The sequence below is a fragment of the Salmo trutta genome, chromosome 21 (assembly GCF_901001165.1).
Source record: "Salmo trutta chromosome 21, fSalTru1.1, whole genome shotgun sequence".
NCBI classification, from domain to species: domain Eukaryota; kingdom Metazoa; phylum Chordata; class Actinopteri; order Salmoniformes; family Salmonidae; genus Salmo; species Salmo trutta.
Window position 1 is genome coordinate 50,598,805 of NC_042977.1, and position 21,134 is coordinate 50,619,938.

A 21,134-nucleotide genomic window follows, 5' to 3' on the forward strand; every position below is an offset into this window, starting at 1 on the left:
GCATTAGGACTGAGGTTCTCATTAGGACTGAGTGCTGCATTACGACTGAGTGCTGCATTAGGACTGAGTGCTGCATTAGGACTGAGTGCTGCATTAGAACTGAGTGCTGCATTAGGACTGAGTGCTGCATTAGGACTGAGGTTCTCATTAGGACTGAGTGCTGCATTAGGACTGAGGTTCTCATTAGAACTGAGTGTTGCATTAGGACTGAGTGCTGCATTAGAACTGAGGTTCTCATTAGAACTGAGGTTCTCATTAGAACTGAGTGTTGCATTAGGACTGAGTGCTGCATTAGAACTGAGTGCTGCATTAGGACTGAGTGCTGCATTAGGACTGAGGTTCTCATTAGGACTGAGTGCTGCATAAGGACTGAGGTTCTCATTAGAACTGAGTGCTGCATTAGGACTGAGGTTCTCATTAGAACTGAGTGCTGCATTAGGACTGAGGTTCTCATTAGGACTGAGTGCTGCATTAGGACTGAGGTTCTCATTAGAACTGAGTGCTGCATTAGGACTGAGGTTCTCATTAGGACTGAGGTTCTCTTGGTCTGTATGGTCTATATACATCCATGGCGTTCTCAGTATCCACAACACCCTTCCTGTTCATCAGGGAGACAGATCCAATTTACTGTCTTTCTGTTTTCAAACACATGAAATGAGAAACTGTCATTGTTCCTGAACAGTGTACGGTGTTGTGCATAATGCATTCTGTCAGTGATGTGTGTGTGTGTGTATTCGGTGTGTGTGTGTGTGTATTCGGTGTGTGTGTGTGTGTGTGTGTATTCGGTGTGTGTGTGTGTGTGTGTTTATTCGGTGTGTGTGTGTGTGTGTGTTGGGCCATGCGTTCTGTTCTGTAGTGGATCTGAAGCAGTCACTTTAGATTGCCGTGGTTACCGCTATAAAACACGTCTCTGTGTGAAACGGGAACCAATCACATCCTGGCAGACACATTAAAAAACAGAACCTCTGTCTCTCTGTCCCTCTGTCCCTGTCTCTCTGTCTCTCTGTCTCTCTGTCCCTGTCTCTCTGTCTCTCTGTCTCTCTGTCCCTGTCTCTCTGTCTCTCTGTCTCTCTGTCCCTGTCTCTCTGTCTCTCTGTCTGATTCAACAGGAATAGAACCTCTGTCCCTGTCTCTCTGTCTGATTCAACTAGAACAGGAATAGAACCTCTGTCCCTGTCTCTCTGTCTGATTCAACTAGAACAGGAATAGAACCTCTGTCCCTGTCTCTCTGTCTGATTCAACAGGAATAGAACCTCTGTCCCTGTCTCTCTGTCTGATTCAACTAGAACAGGAATAGAACCTCTGTCCCTGTCTCTCTGTCTGATTCATCTAGAACAGGAATAGAACCTCTGTCCCTGTCTCTCTGTCTGATTCAACAGGAATAGAACCTCTGTCCCTGTCTCTCTGTCTGATTCAACAGGAATAGAACCTCTGTCCCTGTCTCTCTGTCTGATTCAACTAGAACAGGAATAGAACCTCTGTCCCTGTCTCTCTGTCTGATTCAACTAGAACAGGAATAGAACCTCTGTCCCTGTCTCTCTGTCTGATTCAACTAGAACAGGAATAGGACCTCTGTCCCTGTCTCTCTGTCTAATTCATCTAGAACAGGAATAGAACCTCTGTCCCTGTCTCTCTGTCTGATTCATCTAGAACAAGAATAGAACCTCTGTAACGGCCGTATAGTGATTGGACCAGCAGCGGGTATGTGAATGCTCATCTTAACTTTATTTGAACACTACACAAAACAAGAAAAAAATGAACGACAGCTAAACAGTTTTGCAACAGCTAAACAGTTTTTGGGATGATCTCCAATTAGAGGCAGCTGGTCATCGTTGTCTCTAATTGGGGATCATATTTAAGTGGTTGTTTTTCCCCACCTTGTGTTTGTGGGAGATTATTTTGAGTAAGTGTATGTTGCACCTCTTCGTCACTGTTTGTTGTTTTGTTCATTAGTTTATTTGTATGTCTTGCATAGTTTCACAGTTATAATAAAATGTGGAACGATATACATGCTGCGTTTTGGTCCCATTCTTCAGACAACCGTGACACATGTGTTGCTGCCATGCTATGATGTTGTCTTAGGTCTCTCTTTATGTAGTGTTGTGTCCTCTCTCGTTGTGATGTGTGTTTTGTCCTATATTATTATTTTATTTTTAATCCCAGCCCCCGTCCCCGCAGGAGGCCTTTCGCCTTCAGGCTGTCATTGTAAATAAGAATTTGTTCTTAACTGACTTTCCTAGTTAAATAAAACACACCTTTCATCTAAACTCAGCAAAAAAAAAGAAACGTCCCTTTTTCAGGACCCTGTCTTTCAAAGATAATTTGTAAAAATCAAAATTTCTTCACAGATCTTCATTGTAAAGGGTTTAAACACTGTTTCCCATGCTTGTTCAATGAACCATAAATAATTAATGAACATGCACCTGTGGAACGGTCGTTAAGACACTAACAGCTTACAGACGGTAGGCAATTAAGGTCACAGTTATGAAAACTTAGGACACTAAAGAGGCCTTTCTGCTGAATCTGAAAAACACCAAAAGAAAGATGCCCAGGGTCCCTGCTCATCAGCGTGAACGTGCCTTAGACATGCTGCAAGGAGGCATGAGGACTGCAGATGTGGCCAGGGCAATAAATTGCAATGTCCGTACTGTGAGACGCCTAAGACAGCGCTACAGGGAGACAGGACGGACAGCTGATCGTCCTCGCAGTGGCAGACCACGTGTAACAACACCTGCACAGGATTGGTACATCCGAACATCACACCTGCGGGACAGGTACAGGATGGCAACAACAACTGCCCGTGTTACACCAGGAACGTACAATCCCTCCATCAGTGTTCAGACTGTCCGCAACAGGCTGAGATAGGCTGGACTGAGGGATTGTAGGCCTGTTGTAAGGCAGGTCCTCACCAGACATCACCGGCAACAACGTCGCCTATGGGCACAAACCCACCGCCGCTGGACCAGACAGGACTGGCAAAAGTGCTCTTCACTGACGAGTCGTGGTTCTGTCTCACTGTCAATATCAGATATGTCTATGTGCCTGTATTTAGTTTTCATGCTAGTGAGGGCCAAGAATCCACTCTAACATAGGTACGTGGTTACAAAGGGCATCAGTGTCTTAACAGCGTGATTTGCTAATGCAGGATACTCTGAGCGCAGCCCTATCCAGAAATAGGACCGCCGCTGGGCCGCAGACCGCCGCTGAAGACTCTGGGCTGTAGACCTCCGCTGAAGACTTTGGGCTGCAGACCGCCGCCGAAGACTCTGGGCTGCAGAACGTCGCTGAAGACCCTGGGCTGCAGACCGCTGCTGAAGACTCTGGGCTGCAGACCGCCGCTGAAGACTCCGGACTGGGGAGCGTCGCTGGAGGCTCCGGACTGAGGAGCGTCGCTGGAGGCTCTGGACTTTGGAGCATCGCTGGAGGCTCCGGACTGGGGAGCGTCGCTGAAGACTCTGGGCTGCAGACCGCCGCTGAAGACTCTGGGCTGCAGACCGCCGCTGAAGACCCTGGGCTGCAGACCGTCGCTGGAGGCTCTGGACTGGGGAGCGTCACTGGAGGCTCCGGACTGAGGAGCGTCGCTGGAGGCTCTGGACTTTGGAGCGTCGCTGGAGGCTCCGGACTGGGGAGCGTCGCTGAAGACTCTGGGCTGCAGACCGCCGCTGAAGACTCTGGGCTGCAGACCGCCGCTGAAGACCCTGGGCTGCAGACCGTCACTGGAGGCTCTGGACTGGGGAGCGTCACTGGAGGCTCCGGACTGAGGAGCGTCGCTGGAGGCTCTGGACTGGGGAGCATCGCTGGAGGCTCCGGACTGGAGAGCGTCATTGTAGGTTCCGGACTAGGGACCGTTGCTGCAGGCTCCATGCCATGGATTATCTCTACAGGCTTCGAACCATGGATTATCACTGGAGGCTTTTCTCGTCGAGCTGGAACAGGTCCCACCGGACTGGAGAGACGCACTGAGGACTGGGTGTGCCAAACTGGCACGGGGTAAACTGGACCCGTGGAGGCGCACTGGAGGGAGAATGCGAGGAGCAGACACCGGACGTACTGGGCTATGGAGGTGCACTGGAGGGAGAGTGCGAGGAACAGACACATGCTCCCCACGATAAGCACAGGGAGTTGGCTCAGGTCTCATCCCTGGCCCAGCCAAACTACCCGTGTGCACCCTCTCGTTCTTCCCCGGTAAGCTACGATACCTGTCCAAAACCTGGCCCCAAGTCCAGTTTCTCCTTTCGATCCACTCCTCCATCGACCAGGTATCCATCTCTGCCCGGGCACGCCACTTGATCCAATCGTGGTGGGTAGTTCTGTAACGGGCGTCGTATAGAGGGGACCAAGGCGCTGCGTGTTGAGTGCTCATATTGTATTTTAATGAAATCGAACACTTAGACAAATAAACAAAACGACAGCCAACAGTTCTGTCAGGTTACACAAACGAAACAGAAAACAACTACTCACGAAAACCAAGTGGGAAAAGGCTGCCTAAGTATGGCTTCCAATCAGAGACAACGATAGACAGCTGCCTCTGATTGGAAACCATACCCGGCCAAAACATAGAAACACAAACATAGAATGCCCACCCCCATCACACCCTGACCTAACCAAACAGAGAAAAAACAGCTCTCTTAGGTCAGGGCGTGACACAGTGAAGTTCCTTGAGGGCCGTCTTGGTATCGGCTTGAGGGGGGGATATACACGGCTGTGACAATAACCGAGGAGAATTCTCTTGGGAGATAATACGGTCGGCATTTGATTGTGAGGAATTCTAGGTCAGGTGAACAAAAATACTTGAGTTCCTGTATGTTGTTACAATTACACCATGAGACGTTAATCATGAAACATACACCCCCCCGCCCTTGTTCTTCCCGGAGAGATGTTTATTCCTGTCGGAGCGATGCACTGAATATCCTGTTAGCTGTACGGACTCTGACAGCATGTCCCAAACTAGCCATGTTTCCATGAAACAGAGTATGTTACAATGCTGGATATCTCTTTGGAAAGCAACTCTTGTATTCCTGGTCGTAGTGCTGGTCGTATTCCTGGTCGTAGTGCTGGTCGTAGTGCTGGTTGTATTCCTGGTCGTATTCCTGGTCGTAGTGCTGGTCGTATTCCTGGTTGTATTCCTGGTCGTAGTGCTGGTTGTATTCCTGGTCGTATTCCTGGTCGTATTCCTGGTCGTAGTGCTGGTTGTATTCCTGGTCGTAGTGCTGGATGTATTCCTGGTCGTAGTGCTGGTTGTATTCCTGGTCGTAGTGCTGGATGTATTCCTGGTCGTAGTGCTGGTCGTATTCCTGGTTGTATTCCTGGTCGTAGTGCTGGTTGTATTCCTGGTCGTAGTGCTGGTTGTATTCCTGGTCGTAGTGCTGGTTGTATTCCTGGTCGTAGCGCTGGTTGTATTCCTGGTCATAGCGCTGGTTGTATTCCTGGTCGTAGTGCTGGTTGTATTCCTGGTCGTAGTGCTGGTTGTATTCCTGGTCGTATTCCTGGTCGTAGTGCTGGTCGTATTCCTGGTTGTATTCCTGGTCGTAGTGCTGGTTGTATTCCTGGTTGTATTCCTGGTCGTAGTGCTGGTTGTATTCCTGGTCGTATTCCTGGTTGTATTCCTGGTCGTATTCCTGGTTGTATTCCTGGTTGTATTCCTGGTCGTAGTGCTGGTTGTATTCCTGGTCGTATTCCTGGTCGTAGTGCTGGTCGTAGTGCTGGTTGAATTCCTGGTTGTATTCCTGGTCGTAGTGCTGGTCGTATTCCTGGTCGTAGTGCTGGTCGTATTCCTGGTCATATTCCTGGTCGTAGTGCTGGTTGTATTCCTGGTCATATTCCTGGTTGTAGTGCTGGTTGTATTCCTGGTCATAGTGCTGGATGTATTCCTGGTCGTAGGGCTGGTTGTATTCCTGGTCGTAGTGCTGGTCGTATTCCTGGTCGTAGTGCTGGTTGTATTCCTGGTCGTAGCGCTGGTTGTATTCCTGGTCGTAGCGCTGGTTGTATTCCTGGTCATAGTGCTGGTTGTATTCCTGGTTGTATTCCTGGTCGTAGTGCTGGTTGTATTCCTGGTTGTATTCCTGGTCGTAGTGCTGGTTGTATTCCTGGTTGTATTCCTGGTCGTAGTGCTGGTTGTATTCCTGGTCGTAGTGCTGGTTGTATTCCTGGTCGTAGTGCTGGTCGTATTCCTGGTCGTAGTGCTGGTCGTTGTGCTGGTCGTATTCCTGGTCGTAGTGCTGGTCGTATTCCTGGTCGTAGTGCTGGTTGTATTCCTGGTCATAGTGCTGGTTGTATTCCTTGTCGTAGTGCTGGTTGTATTCCTTGTCGTAGTGCTGGTTGTATTCCTGGTCGTAGTGCTGGTTGTATTCCTGGTCATAGTGCTGGTTGTATTCCTTGTCATAGTGCTGGTTGTATTCCTTGTCATAGTGCTGGTTGTATTCCTTGTCGTAGTGCTGGTTGTATTCCTTGTCGTGGTGCTGGTTGTATTCCTGGTCGTAGTGCTGGTCGTTGTGCTGGTCGTATTCCTGGTCGTATTGCTGGTCGTATTCCTGGTCGTAGTGCTAGTTGTATTCCTGGTCATAGTGCTGGTTGTATTCCTTGTCATAGTGCTGGTTGTATTCCTGGTCATAGTGCTGGTTGTATTCCTTGTCGTAGTGCTGGTTGTATTCCTTGTCGTAGTGCTGGTCGTATTCCTGGTCATAGTGCTGGTTGTATTCCTTGTCGTAGTGCTGGTTGTATTCCTGGTCGTAGTGCTGGTCGTATTCCTGGTCATATTCCTAGTCGTATTCCTGGTCGTATTCCTGGTCGTAGTGCTGGTTGTATTCCTGGTCGTAGTGCTGGTTGTATTCCTGGTCGTAGTGCTGGTTGTATTCCTGGTCGTATTCCTGGTCGTATTCCTGGTTGTATTCCTGGTCGTAGTGCTGGTTGTATTCCTGGTTGTATTCCTGGTCGTAGTGCTGGTTGTATTCCTGGTCGTATTCCTGGTTGTATTCCTGGTCGTAGTGCTGGTTGTATTCCTGGTCGTATTCCTGGTTGTATTCCTGGTCGTAGTGCTGGTCGTATTCCTGGTTGTATTCCTGGTCGTATTCCTGGTTGTATTCCTGGTTGTATTCCTGGTCGTAGTGCTGGTTGTATTCCTGGTCGTATTCCTGGTCGTAGTGCTGGTCGTAGTGCTGGTTGTATTCCTGGTCGTATTCCTGGTCGTAGTGCTGGTCGTATTCCTGGTTGTATTCCTGGTCGTAGTGCTGGTTGTATTCCTGGTTGTATTCCTGGTCGTAGTGCTGGTTGTATTCCTGGTCATATTCCTGGTTGTATTCCTGGTCGTATTCCTGGTTGTATTCCTGGTTGTATTCCTGGTCGTAGTGCTGGTTGTATTCCTGGTTGTATTCCTGGTCGTAGTGCTGGTTGTATTCCTGGTCGTATTCCTGGTCGTAGTGCTGGTTGTATTCCTGGTTGTATTCCTGGTCGTAGTGCTGGTCGTATTCCTGGTCGTAGTGCTGGTCGTATTCCTGGTCATATTCCTGGTCGTAGTGCTGGTTGTATTCCTGGTCATATTCCTGGTCGTAGTGCTGGTTGTATTCCTGGTCATAGTGCTGGATGTATTCCTGGTCGTATTGCTGGTTGTATTCCTGGTCGTAGTGCTGGTCGTATTCCTGGTTGTATTCCTGGTCGTAGTGCTGGTTGTATTCCTGGTCGTAGGGCTGGTTGTATTCCTGGTCGTAGCGCTGGTTGTATTCCTGGTCGTAGTGCTGGTTGTATTCCTGGTTGTATTCCTGGTCGTAGTGCTGGTTGTATTCCTGGTCGTAGTGCTGGTCGTATTCCTGGTCGTAGTGCTGGTTGTATTCCTGGTCGTAGTGCTGGTCGTATTCCTGGTCGTAGTGCTGGTCGTTGTGCTGGTCGTATTCCTGGTCGTAGTGCTGGTTGTATTCCTGGTCATAGTGTTGGTTGTATTCCTGGTCATATTCCTGGTCATATTCCTGGTTGTATTCCTGGTCGTAGTGCTGGTCGTATTCCTGGTCGTAGTGCTGGTCGTAGTGCTGGTCGTATTCCTGGTCGTAGTGCTGGTTGTATTCCTGGTCATAGTGTTGGTTGTATTCCTGGTCGTAGTGCTGGTTGTATTCCTTGTCGTAGTGCTGGTTGTATTCCTGGTCGTAGTGCTGGTCGTATTCCTGGTCATATTCCTGGTCGTATTCCTGGTCGTATTCCTGGTCGTAGTGCTGGTTGTATTCCTGGTCGTAGTGCTGGTTGTATTCCTGGTTGTATTCCTTGTCGTAGTGCTGGTTGTATTCCTGGTCATATTCCTGGTTATATTCCTGGTCGTATTCCTGGTCGTAGTGCTGGTTGTATTCCTGGTCATAGTGTTGGTTGTATTCCTGGTCATATTCCTGGTCATATTCCTGGTTGTATTCCTGGTCGTAGTGCTGGTCGTATTCCTGGTCGTAGTGCTGGTCGTAGTGCTGGTCGTATTCCTGGTCGTAGTGCTGGTTGTATTCCTGGTCATAGTGTTGGTTGTATTCCTGGTCGTAGTGCTGGTTGTATTCCTTGTCGTAGTGCTGGTTGTATTCCTTGTCGTAGTGCTGGTCGTATTCCTGGTCATAGTGCTGGTTGTATTCCTTGTCGTAGTGCTGGTTGTATTCCTGGTCGTAGTGCTGGTCGTATTCCTGGTCATATTCCTGGTCGTATTCCTGGTCGTATTCCTGGTCGTAGTGCTGGTTGTATTCCTGGTCGTAGTGCTGGTTGTATTCCTGGTCGTAGTGCTGGTTGTATTCCTGGTCGTATTCCTGGTCGTATTCCTGGTTGTATTCCTGGTCGTAGTGCTGGTTGTATTCCTGGTTGTATTCCTGGTCGTAGTGCTGGTTGTATTCCTGGTCGTATTCCTGGTTGTATTCCTGGTCGTAGTGCTGGTTGTATTCCTGGTCGTATTCCTGGTTGTATTCCTGGTCGTAGTGCTGGTCGTATTCCTGGTTGTATTCCTGGTCGTATTCCTGGTTGTATTCCTGGTCGTAGTGCTGGTTGTATTCCTGGTCGTATTCCTGGTCGTAGTGCTGGTCGTAGTGCTGGTTGTATTCCTGGTCGTATTCCTGGTCGTAGTGCTGGTCGTATTCCTGGTTGTATTCCTGGTCGTAGTGCTGGTTGTATTCCTGGTTGTATTCCTGGTCGTAGTGCTGGTTGTATTCCTGGTCATATTCCTGGTTGTATTCCTGGTCGTATTCCTGGTTGTATTCCTGGTTGTATTCCTGGTCGTAGTGCTGGTTGTATTCCTGGTTGTATTCCTGGTCGTAGTGCTGGTTGTATTCCTGGTCGTATTCCTGGTCGTAGTGCTGGTTGTATTCCTGGTTGTATTCCTGGTCGTAGTGCTGGTCGTATTCCTGGTCGTAGTGCTGGTCGTATTCCTGGTCATATTCCTGGTCGTAGTGCTGGTTGTATTCCTGGTCATATTCCTGGTCGTAGTGCTGGTTGTATTCCTGGTCATAGTGCTGGATGTATTCCTGGTCGTATTGCTGGTTGTATTCCTGGTCGTAGTGCTGGTCGTATTCCTGGTTGTATTCCTGGTCGTAGTGCTGGTTGTATTCCTGGTCGTAGGGCTGGTTGTATTCCTGGTCGTAGCGCTGGTTGTATTCCTGGTCGTAGTGCTGGTTGTATTCCTGGTTGTATTCCTGGTCGTAGTGCTGGTTGTATTCCTGGTCGTAGTGCTGGTCGTATTCCTGGTCGTAGTGCTGGTTGTATTCCTGGTCGTAGTGCTGGTCGTATTCCTGGTCGTAGTGCTGGTCGTATTCCTGGTCGTAGTGCTGGTTGTATTCCTGGTCATAGTGTTGGTTGTATTCCTGGTCATATTCCTGGTCATATTCCTGGTTGTATTCCTGGTCGTAGTGCTGGTCGTATTCCTGGTCGTAGTGCTGGTCGTAGTGCTGGTCGTATTCCTGGTCGTAGTGCTGGTTGTATTCCTGGTCATAGTGTTGGTTGTATTCCTGGTCGTAGTGCTGGTTGTATTCCTTGTCGTAGTGCTGGTTGTATTCCTGGTCGTAGTGCTGGTCGTATTCCTGGTCATATTCCTGGTCGTATTCCTGGTCGTATTCCTGGTCGTAGTGCTGGTTGTATTCCTGGTCGTAGTGCTGGTTGTATTCCTGGTTGTATTCCTTGTCGTAGTGCTGGTTGTATTCCTGGTCATATTCCTGGTTGTATTCCTGGTCGTATTCCTGGTCGTAGTGCTGGTTGTATTCCTGGTTGTATTCCTTGTCGTAGTGCTGGTTGTATTCCTGGTCATATTCCTGGTTGTATTCCTGGTCGTATTCCTGGTCGTAGTGCTGGTTGTATTCCTGGTTGTATTCCTGGTCGTATTCCTGGTTGTATTCCTGGTCGTATTCCTGGTCGTATTCCTGGTCGTAGTGCTGGTTGTATTCCTGGTCGTAGTGCTGGTTGTATTCCTGGTCGTAGTCCTGGTTGTATTCCTGGTTGTATTCCTGGTTGTATTCCTTGTCGTATTCCTGGTCGTAGTGCTGGTTGTATTCCTGGTCGTAGTGCTGGTTGTATTCCTGGTCGTAGTCCTGGTTGTATTCCTGGTTGTATTCCTGGTTGTATTCCTGGTTGTATTCCTGGTTGTATTCCTGGTCGTAGTGCTGGTTGTATTCCTGGTCGTATTCCTGGTTGTATTCCTGGTTGTAGTCCTGGTTGTATTCCTGGTTGTATTCCTGGTCGTAGTGCTGGTTGTATTCCTGGTCGTATTCCTGGTCGTTGTGCTGGTTGTATTCCTGGTCGTATTCCTGGTTGTATTCCTGGTTGTATTCCTGGTTGTATTCCTGGTCGTAGTGCTGGTTGTGCTGGTTAGTTGACGTCTCTCTGATATCCAATAGTTCTTCCCGGCTGTATGTAATAACACTTATGGTTTTCTGGACTAACAATGTAAGAAATAATACATAAAAAAACAAAATACTGCAAAGTTTCCTAAGGACTGAGATGGCCCTCTCTGTCAGTGTTTCCTCTGTCATTAATATACAAAGTGAACAATAATGGACCTAAAATCGAACCCTGAGGAACACCTTTTTAATTCTCAAGAAATTCAGATTTAACCAGACCATAAACAGGCTGTAGTCATGTTTAGTGTTTAACAGCCATCAACTGTTCTGTTCTAGTCTATTATATTATATTATATTATATTATTGTCTTTTTTGTCCTGTTTATATTTCAACTGTACAGTCTGTAATTATTTGCCTAAACACCGGTCCCACCAGACCAGAAAATCTCGCCTCATATGGGCCGAGACAATTTTTTTCTGTCTTTTAATACCAATATGCATGTCAATATGCTAGTATCATGTTAGCTAGCACAACAGCTAACTAAGGTAGCTAGCTAGCTAGCTAGCTAGCAACAATATTAATTGATTTGACATCAAAGCAAAACATCCATTTTGTAGAAAGATACCCTCCCCCTACCTGTGGTATTGGAAGAGGCTGTATTGGGAGGAGAATGAATCGACACCCTGGAAATATGTTTGTGTGTCACGTCCTGACCCTTGTAAGAGGTCATTTTCTATAGTAGAGTGGTCAGGGCGTGACAGGGGGTGTTTTGGGTGGTTTTTCTATGTTGTCTATTTCTATGATTAAGTTCTAGTTTGTCTATTTCTATGTTGGGGTTGTTTGGGTTGATCTCCAATTGGAGGCAGCTGATCCTCGTTACCTCTAATTGGAGGTCATATTTATGTTGATGTTTGTCCCACCTGTTTTTGTGGGTTATTATCTTTTGAGTAGTGTGTTTTCCTCTCTGCGTCACGTTTGTTGTTTTTTGTATTTCAAGTATTTTCGTGTATTGCATTTAGTTTCACGGAATAAATAAATATGTGGAACTACGAACACGCTGCATTTTTGTCCGATCCTTCAAACAGCCGTGACATTGTGATGATTGAGTGTATCGTCTTCAAGATTGATAAGGCTTGATATAGATTGATAAGGATTGATATAGATTGATAAGGATGGATATAGATTGATAAGAATTGATATAGATTGATAAGAATTGATATAGATTGATAAGGATTGATATAGATTGATAAGGATGGATATAGATTGATAAGGATTGATATAGATTGATATAGATTGATAAGGATTGATATAGATTGATAAGGATTTATATAGATTGATAAGGATTGATATAGATTGATAAGGCTTGATATAGATTGATAAGGATTGATATAGATTGATAAGGATGGAACGCGCTGTTGTAAACATCGATCCAGAGCATCCCAAACATGCTCAATGGGTGACATGTCTGGTGAGTATGCAGGTCATGAAAGAACTGGGACATTTTCAGCTTCCGGGATTTGTCTACAGATCTTTGCTACATGGGGCTGTGCATTATCATGCTGAAACATGAGGTGGTGATAGTGGCGGATTAATGGCAAGACGATGGGCCTCAGTAGCTCGTCACGGTATCTCGGTGCGTTCAAATTGCGATCAATAAAATGCAATTGTGTTCGTTGTCCATATAAGGTTCCATTTCAGATGCATCGTTAGTCATTTATTCAGATTAATGTTGAAATGTGTATTTTAGGTTTGTTTGTGTTTATATTTCTGACTCAGATCTGAGAATAGTTAATTGAATCCTGGGATATTTCTTATCTTGGATTAACAATTATCACCAATGTAGTTATCATGATAAAATGTGTCTCATCCGGCAGTCTTTAACATATTAACTCTGTCTGCAGCACAGAAATACATCAATCAGCAAAACAGCTGTTTCATCACACATCTCTCTCCACCTCTCTCTATCTCTCTCTCCACCTCTCTCCCCACCTATCTCTCTCTATCTCTATCTCCCCACCTCTCAATTCAATTTCAATTCAATTTAAGGGCTTTATTGGCATGGGAAACATGTTAACATTGTCAAAGCAAGTGAAGTAGATAATAAAGAAAAGTGAAATAAACAATAAAAATGAACAGTAAACATTACACTCACAGAAGTCCTCTCTCTCTCTCTCTCTCTCCAACTCTCTTTCCCCCTCACTCTCTCTATCTCTCCACCTCTCTCTCTCCACCTCTCTTTCCACATCTCTCTCCATATCTCTACCTCTCTCCACATCTCTCTCCATCTCTCTACCTCTCTCTCTCTCTCCATCTCTCCACACCTCTCCACATCTCTCTCCATCTCTCTCCACATCTCTCTCCATCTCTCTCCACATCTCTCCCCATCTCTCCCCATCTCTCCACATCTCTCCATCTCTCTCCATCTCTCCCCATCTCTCTCCATCTCTCCCCATCTCTCTCCATCTCTCTCCAACTCTCTCCATCTCTCTCTCCATCTCCCTCTCTGTCTCCCTCCATCTCTCTCTCCATCTCCCTCCATCTCTCCCCATCTCTCTCCATCTCTCTCTCCATTTCCCTCCATCTCTCTCCACATCTCTCTCTACATCTCTCCATCTCTCTCCACATCTCTCTCTACATCTCTCCATCTCTCTCCACCTCTCTCCATATCTCCCTCCATATCTCCCTCCATATCTCTCTCCATATCTCCCTCCATCTCTCTCTCCATATCTCTCTCCCCATCTCTCTCTCTCCATCTCTCTCCATCTCTCTCCATCTCTCCATCTCTCCATATCTCCATATCTCCCTCCATATCTCCCTCCATCTCTCTCTCCATCTCTCTCCATCTCTCTCCATCTCTCCATCTCTCCATATCTCCCTCCATATCTCCCTCCATATCTCCCTCCATCTCTCTCTCCATATCTCTCTCTCTCCATCTCTCTCCCCATCTCTCTCTCCCCATCTCTCTCCATCTCTCTCTCTCCATCTCTCTCTCTGGCTTTAATGCCACCTTATTCCTTATGACACCCCATAGGGCCCTGGTCAAAAGTAGTGCACTATATAGGGAATAGGGTGCCATTTTGGAGGTACGCTATGTCACCAGTCTCACCTGTCCTTCCCGGTCTCCTTCTTGAACACCATGTCGCAGTAGTTCATGCGTTCCTCTGTGGTGAGGTATATCCTAGCCTGGGGGTACTTCTCTACAGCCTGTCTCAGCATGTTGTACACGATGCCCTTCCCATCCTTCCTCATGTTCCTCAGAGGACCCCACACCACATATACCGTGTCGTTGGCCTGGCCAAAGAAGTACTGAGGCCTCTGATGAGGAGGAGGAGGAGGAGGAGGAGGAGGAGGAGGAGGAAGAGGAGGAGGAGTAGAAGGAGGAGGAGGAAGAGGAGGAGGAGAAGAAGAAGGAGGAGAGGGAGGAGGAGAAGGAGAAGGAGGAGAAGGAGGAGGAGGAGGAGGAGGAGGAGGAGGAAGAGGAGGAGGAGAAGAAGGAGGAGGAAGAGGAGGAGGAGAAGGAGAAGGAGGAGAAGAAAAAGAAGGAGGAGGAGAAAAAGGAGAAGGAGAAGAAGGAGAAGGAGAAGGAGGAGGAGGATAATAAGGAGGAGAAGGAGAAGGAATGGGTTAGCGTTTTCATGGACCCAAAGATATTTACATTTTAGTAATTTAGCAGAGATGCTTATCCAGAGTGACTTACAGGTAGATATCAAAGTTCTCCGCCGAATCAGTGCCAGGAAGATGAAATACACACTTCAATAGCAACACACTGAATCATGAACACTCTGAAGAAGCCGTCAGCTTGGTGTCCAAACGTCAGTCACCTCTACTCATCCTGAGCAATTATTATTTCACCTTTATTTAACCAGGTCGGCCAGTTGAGAACAAGTTCTCATTTACAACTGAGACCTGGCCAAGATAAAGCAAAGCAGTTCGGCACAAACAACACAGAGTTACACACGGAATAAACAAACATACAGTCAATAACACAATAGGAAAATCTATATACAGTGTGTGAAGTAAATGAAGTAACGAGGTAAGGCTGAGCTAAAGGATTAAAGTGAGCTAAAATAAATATATGTTTTGCCTACATTTCTTTTGCCTTTAACCTGCCTCGAATTAGTCCCTTTGGGAGTTTTTTTTTCTCCGTAAGCCCCTTCTCATTAATACAGTTTCTTATGTGTGTTGGGCATCTTGAAGAGGCAAAACACTCCGCTAATAAAATACATCAAATCAGTAAGAGGATTAAAGGTGAACTCAAACCCACCTGTAGCAGCAGGGGCACAGAGGTGTGAGAGACGACCCTGAGGGTGGTGCGGTGCCCTACGTCGTGTTCAAACCCACGCGTCGGGGCGTTGTTCATACGCCAGATACAGGAAGAGCGGTCGATCTCCGGCCCCGCCGCCTGGCCCAACATCTGACCGGAACTGGACACCAGGGAGCAGACCTCACAGTGTAGCTTCAGCGGCTGGAGGGACGAGGAGACACTGTTATTACAGTATTAGATATGTTATTACGGCCCAGTACATCACTGGGGCCAAGCTTCCTGCCATCCAGGACCTCTATACCAGGCGGTGTCAGAGGAAGGCCCCTTGTCATAGACTGTTCTCTCTGCTACCGCACGGCAAGCGGTAACGGAGTGCCAAGTCTAGGTCCAAGAGGCTTCTAAACAGCTTCTACCCCCCCCAAGCCATAAGACTCCTGAACACCTAATCAAATGGCTACCCAGACTATTTGCCTTGACCCCCCCACCCTGTCACGCCCTGACCATAGAGAGCCTTTTTATTCTCTATTTTGGTTAGGTCGGGGTGTGACTACGGGGGGTGTTTCTATCTAGGTAATCTAGTATATCATTTTCTATGTTGGTGCTAATATGGTTCCCAATCAGAGGCAACTGTTTATCGTTGTCTCTGATTGGGGATCATATTTAGGCAGCCATATCCCCACTGTGTTTTGTGGGGATCTTGGTTTGAGTTAGTAGCATGTAGCACCTCTGATGTTACGGTTAGTTGTTTGTTTCTTTTCGTTTTTGTTAAGTTTCACTAAATAAAATATGTGGAACTCAGAGCACGCTGTGCCTTGGTCCGTCTCTCCCTCCCCCACTCCCCTCCCCCCATACCCCCTCCCCTCCCCTCTCCACACACCCCCCTCCCCTCACCCCCATCCCCCCTCCCCTCTACACACACCCCCCTCCCCTCCTCACCCCCACTCCCCTCCCCCCATCCCCCCTCCCCTCTACACACACCCCCCTCCCCTCCTCACCCCCATCCCCCTCCCCCCTCCCCTCACCCCCATCCCCCCTCCCCTCCTCACCCCCATCCCCCCTCTCCTCACCCCCATCCCCCCTCCCCGCTGCTGTTACTCTCTGTTTATTATCTATGCATAGTCACTTTAATAACTCTACCTACATGTACATATTATCTCAACTACCTCGACACCGGTACCGGCATATTGACTCTGTACCGTAATACCCTGTATATAGTCTCCACATTGACTCAGTACCGGTACCCCCTGTATATAGCCTCCACATTCACTCTGTACCGTAACACCCTGTATATAGCCTCCACATTGACTCTGTACCGGTGCCCCCTGTATATAGCCTCCACATTGACTCTGTACCGGTGCCCCCTGTATATAGCCTCCACATTGACTCTGTACCGGTACCCCCTGTATATAGCCTCCACACTGACTCTGTACCGTAACACCCTGTATATAGCCTCCACATGGACTCTGTACCGTAACACCCTGTATATAGCCTCCACATTGACTCTGTACCGGTGCCCCCTGTATATAGCCTCCACATTGACTCTGTACCGGTGCCCCCTGTATATAGCCTCCACATTGACTCTGTACCGGTGCCCCCTGTATATAGCCTCCACATTGACTCTGTACCGGTACCCCCTGTATATAGCCTCCACACTGACTCTGTACCGTAACACCCTGTATATAGCCTCCACATGGACTCTGTACCGTAACACCCTGTATATAGCCTCCACATTGACTCTGTACCGGTGCCCCCTGTATATAGCCTCCACATTGACTCTGTACCGGTGCCCCCTGTATATAGCCTCCACATTGACTCTGTACCGGTACCCCCTGTATATAGCCTCCACATTGACTCTGTACCGGTACCCCCTGTATATAGCCTCCACATTGACTCTGTACCGTAACACCCTGTATATAGCCTCCACATTGACTCTGTACCGTAACACCCTGTATATAGCCTCCACATTGACTCTGTACCGGTACCCCCTGTATATAGCCTCCACATTGACTCTGTACCGTAACACCCTGTATAGAGCCTCCACATTGACTCTGTACCGGTACCCCCTGTATATAGCCTCCACATTGACTCTGTACCGTAACACCCTGTATATAGCCTCCACATTGACTCTGTACCGTAACACCCTGTATATAGTCTCCACATTGATTCTGTACCGTAACACCCTGTATATAGCTATTGTTATTTTACTGCTGCTCTTTAATTATTTGTTACTTTTATTTATTTATTTTTTTGTATTTTTCCTAAAACTGTATTGTTGGTTAAGCCTTGTAAGTAAGCATTTCACTGTAAAGTCTACACCTGTTGAATTCCGCGCATTTGACAAATAACATTTGATTTGATTTTGATATCACAGTGTTATATCGAACTGGACAGTGGAGCAAGGCAGTTGGAAGAGAGGAGAAGAGAGGAGAGGGAGAGGAGAAGAGAGGAGAGGAGAAGAGAGGGAGAGGAGAAGAGAGGGAGAAGAGAAGAGAGGAGAGGAGAAGAGAGGGAGAGGAGAAGAGAGGGAGAAGAGAAGAGAGGAGAGGAGAAGAGAGGGAGAGGAGAAGAGAGGGAGAGGAGAGGGGAAGAGAGGAGAGGGGAAGAGAGGAGAGGGGAAGAGAGGAGAGGAGAAGAGAGGGAGAGGAGAAGAGAGGGAGAGGAGAGGGGAAGAGAGGAGAGGGGAAGAGAGGAGAGGGGAAGAGAGGAGAGGAGAAGAGAGGGAGAGGAGAAGAGAGGGAGAAGAGAAGAGAGGAGAGGAGAAGAGAGGGAGAGGAGAAGAGAGGGAGAAGAGAGGGAGAAGAGAGGAGAAGAGAGGGGAAGAGAGGAGAGGGGAAGAGAGGAGAGGGGAAGAGAGGAGAGGAGAAGAGAGGGAGAGGAGAAGAGAGGGAGAAGAGTGGAGAAGAGAGGGAGAAGAGAGGGAGAGGAGAAGAGAGGGAGAAGAGAGGGAGAGGAGAAGAGAGGGAGAAGAGAGAGAGGGAGAGGAGAGGAGAAGAGAGGGAGAGGAGAAGAGAGGGAGAGGGAGAAAAGAGGGAGAAGAGAGGGAGAAGAGAGGGAGAAGAGAGGGAGAAGAGAGGGAGAAGAGAGGGAGAAGGGTATGTAGTGATGCCTTATACCACCGCGCCGTATGGAAGGACCTATTAATAGAGGTTTGTATTGTCACATACACCTGATAGGTGCAGTGTGTTGTTTTAAAAGCCAGAGCATGGCAGGGAATACTGAATGGACATGTTCCCCTCCTCCCAGGCCCCTGAACCTGTGTCCGGATTTGATTTGGATTGGACTGTGGCCGAAGGACTGGGATGGTTTTTGATTAATCAGTTGTTGTTTTTTGTACCAAAAATATTACATTCCATAATGGACATTTATTTTCTACAATTTACTCTCTGTACAGTAGGTGGCGGAGTGCACATAACATTTGTGTGATTTCCAGTATAGCAGAGAAGAAGAAGAAACATTAGAACATCGTCGTAGGAGATTGGATTATTGTAGCAGTGTTGAATGTCCAAACTGAAATATCTAACTAGCTATTATGTTAAGGTACAATTATTTAAGTTAAAAAGTTATTTATTTGTTTGTTGCTGGGCAGTGACGATGTATCGTCGACATTAACGGACACGTTAACTAGCAAATAATATACTATTTATCTAGCTAACGTTAGATCACAGACAACACAACTTGCAACCGTCGGTCTCTGCTTGGCAACATGACACCATTAACAACTAGATACAGGCTTGCTAATTAGCATTACATTCCTCCTGCTAGTAACCTCTTCGCTCTGGGAGACACCAATGTGTACAGGTCTCCTGGAGGAAAGAGGCTATTCTGTTAGCTGGTCTCCTGGAGCGAAGAGGCTATTCTGTTAGCAGGTCTCCTGGAGCGAAGAGGCTATTCTGTTAGCTGGTTTCCTGGAGCGAAGAGACAATTCTGTTAGCAGGTCTCCTGGAGGGAAGAGGCTATTCTGTTAGCAGGTCTCCTGGGGGGGAAGAGGCTATTCTGTTAGCTGGTCTCCTGGGGGGAAGAGGCTATTCTGTTAGCAGGTCTCCTGGAGGGAAGAGGCTATTCTGTTAGCTGGTCTCCTGGAGGGAAGAGGCTATTCTGTTAGCAGGTCTCCTGGGGGGAAGAGGCTATTCTGTTAGCTGGTCTCCTGGAGGGAAGAGGCTATTCTGTTAGCTGGTCTCCTGGAGGGAAGAGGCTATTCTGTTAGCTGGTCTCCTGGGGGGAAGAGGCTATTCTGTTAGCTGGTCTCCTGGAGGGAAGAGGCTATTCTGTTAGCTGGTCTCCTGGGGGGAAGAGGCTATTCTGTTAGCAGGTCTCCTGGAGGGAAGAGGCTATTCTGTTAGCTGGTCTCCTGGGGGGAAGAGGCTATTCTGTTAGCTGGTCTCCTGGAGCGAAGAGACAATTCTGTTAGCAGGTCTCCTGGAGGGAAGAGGCTATTCTGTTAGCAGGTCTCCTGGGGGGAAGAGGCTATTCTGTTAGCTGGTCTCCTGGGGGGAAGAGGCTATTCTGTTAGCAGGTCTCCTGGAGGGAAGAGGCTATTCTGTTAGCTGGTCTCCTGGAGGGAAGAGGCTATTCTGTTAGCAGGTCTCCTGGGGGGAAGAGGCTATTCTGTTAGCTGGTCTCCTGGAGGGAAGAGGCTATTCTGTTAGCTGGTCTCCTGGAGGGAAGAGGCTATTCTGTTAGCTAGTCTCCTGGGGGGAAGAGGCTATTCTGTTAGCAGGTCTCCTGGAGGGAAGAGGCTATTCTGTTAGCTGGTCTCCTGGGGGGAAGAGGCTATTCTGTTAGCAGGTCTCCTGGAGGGAAGAGGCTATTCTGTTAGCTGGTCTCCTGGGGGGAAGAGGCTATTCTGTTAGCTGGTCTCCTGGAGCGAAGAGGCTATTCTGTTAGCTGGTCTCCTGGAGCGAAGAGGCTATTCTGTTAGCTGACATTACCAATAATAGTTCTTCATGTCAACAAACACGTCTAGGTCCTAAAAGTTATGACGTTAGATAACTAGCCAGTCATTTAGTCGGCTAGCTAGCTATTTATGACTATGCCAGGAATAATAATGCTTTCAAATCAAATCAAATCAAATCAAATTTATTTATATAGCCCTTCGTACATCAGCTGAAATCTCAAAGTGCTGTACAGAAACCCAGCCTAAAACCCCAAACAGCAAGCAATGCATGTGAAAGAAGCACGGTGGCTGGGAAAAACTCCCTAGGAAAAACTCCTGAGAAAGGCCAAAAACCTAGGAAGAAACCTAGAGAGGAACCAGGCTATGAGGGGTGGCCAGTCCTCTTCTGGCTGTGCCGGGTGGATATTATAACAGAACATGGTCAAGATGTCCTAGCTAGTTAATGTTAACAACCAGACAGACATTGAGGTCTTAGCTACGATTCCTAGCTAGTGTCTAACGCTAGCTGTAAACAGCTTAGTTGACTGCCTATTTTAAAATGAGTAGAATAAACTAGCTAGCTAGCTAATTAACACTAGTATTTGAAACCATCTAGTCCTATGATTAAATGCATATAATTTACAAAGTGTTATTTGTTTATGATATGACGTTTAAAAAATGTATTTGCTAGATAAAGCAGTGCTTAATTCGTAAATCGAGAGGTGCTGGAACAAAAAGTGGGCGCAAGAGGGAGGTGACATGGGGAGTTCTGAGGACCCGAAAAAAAAACATTATAATAAAGCATTGCATACATATCATCACATTAGCATAGAGCAGTAGAGTAGAGGCACTTACAGAAGTTGCACACATGGGGAACATTTTCAGTAGCCTAGGGTTCGGGAACATTTTCACTAGCCTAGGGTACGGGGAACATTTTCACTAGCCTAGGGTACGGGGAACATTTTCACTAGCCTAGGGTACGGGGAACATTTTCAGTAGCCTAGGGTACGGGGAACATTTTCAGTAGCCTAGGGTCCTGGAACATTTTCAGTAGCCTAGGGTCTAGGGAACATTTTCAGTAGCCTAGGGTCTAGGGAACATTTTCAGTAGCCTAGGGTCTAGGGAACATTTTCAGTAGCCTAGGGTACGGGGAACATTTTCTGTAGCCTAGGGTCTAGGGAACATTTTCAGTAGCCTAGGGTATGGGGAACATTTTCTGTAG

General features: G+C 47.5%; 1 protein-coding gene across 3 annotated transcripts in view; it reads right to left on the reverse strand.

Annotated features, from left to right (window-relative positions):
* The window catches only part of st6galnac3 (ST6 (alpha-N-acetyl-neuraminyl-2,3-beta-galactosyl-1,3)-N-acetylgalactosaminide alpha-2,6-sialyltransferase 3), a 114,961-nt gene that overhangs the window by 26,372 nt on the left and 67,455 nt on the right, over nt 1–21,134 (reverse strand). For all 3 annotated transcript variants that reach the window (XM_029706073.1, XM_029706072.1, XM_029706074.1), the window contains exons 3-4: nt 15,040–15,240; nt 13,882–14,090 (exon numbers count right to left, since the gene is read on the reverse strand). In XM_029706073.1, the coding sequence (XP_029561933.1) occupies nt 13,882–14,090; nt 15,040–15,240 (410 nt within the window). The remainder of the gene's footprint in view (nt 1–13,881; nt 14,091–15,039; nt 15,241–21,134) is intronic.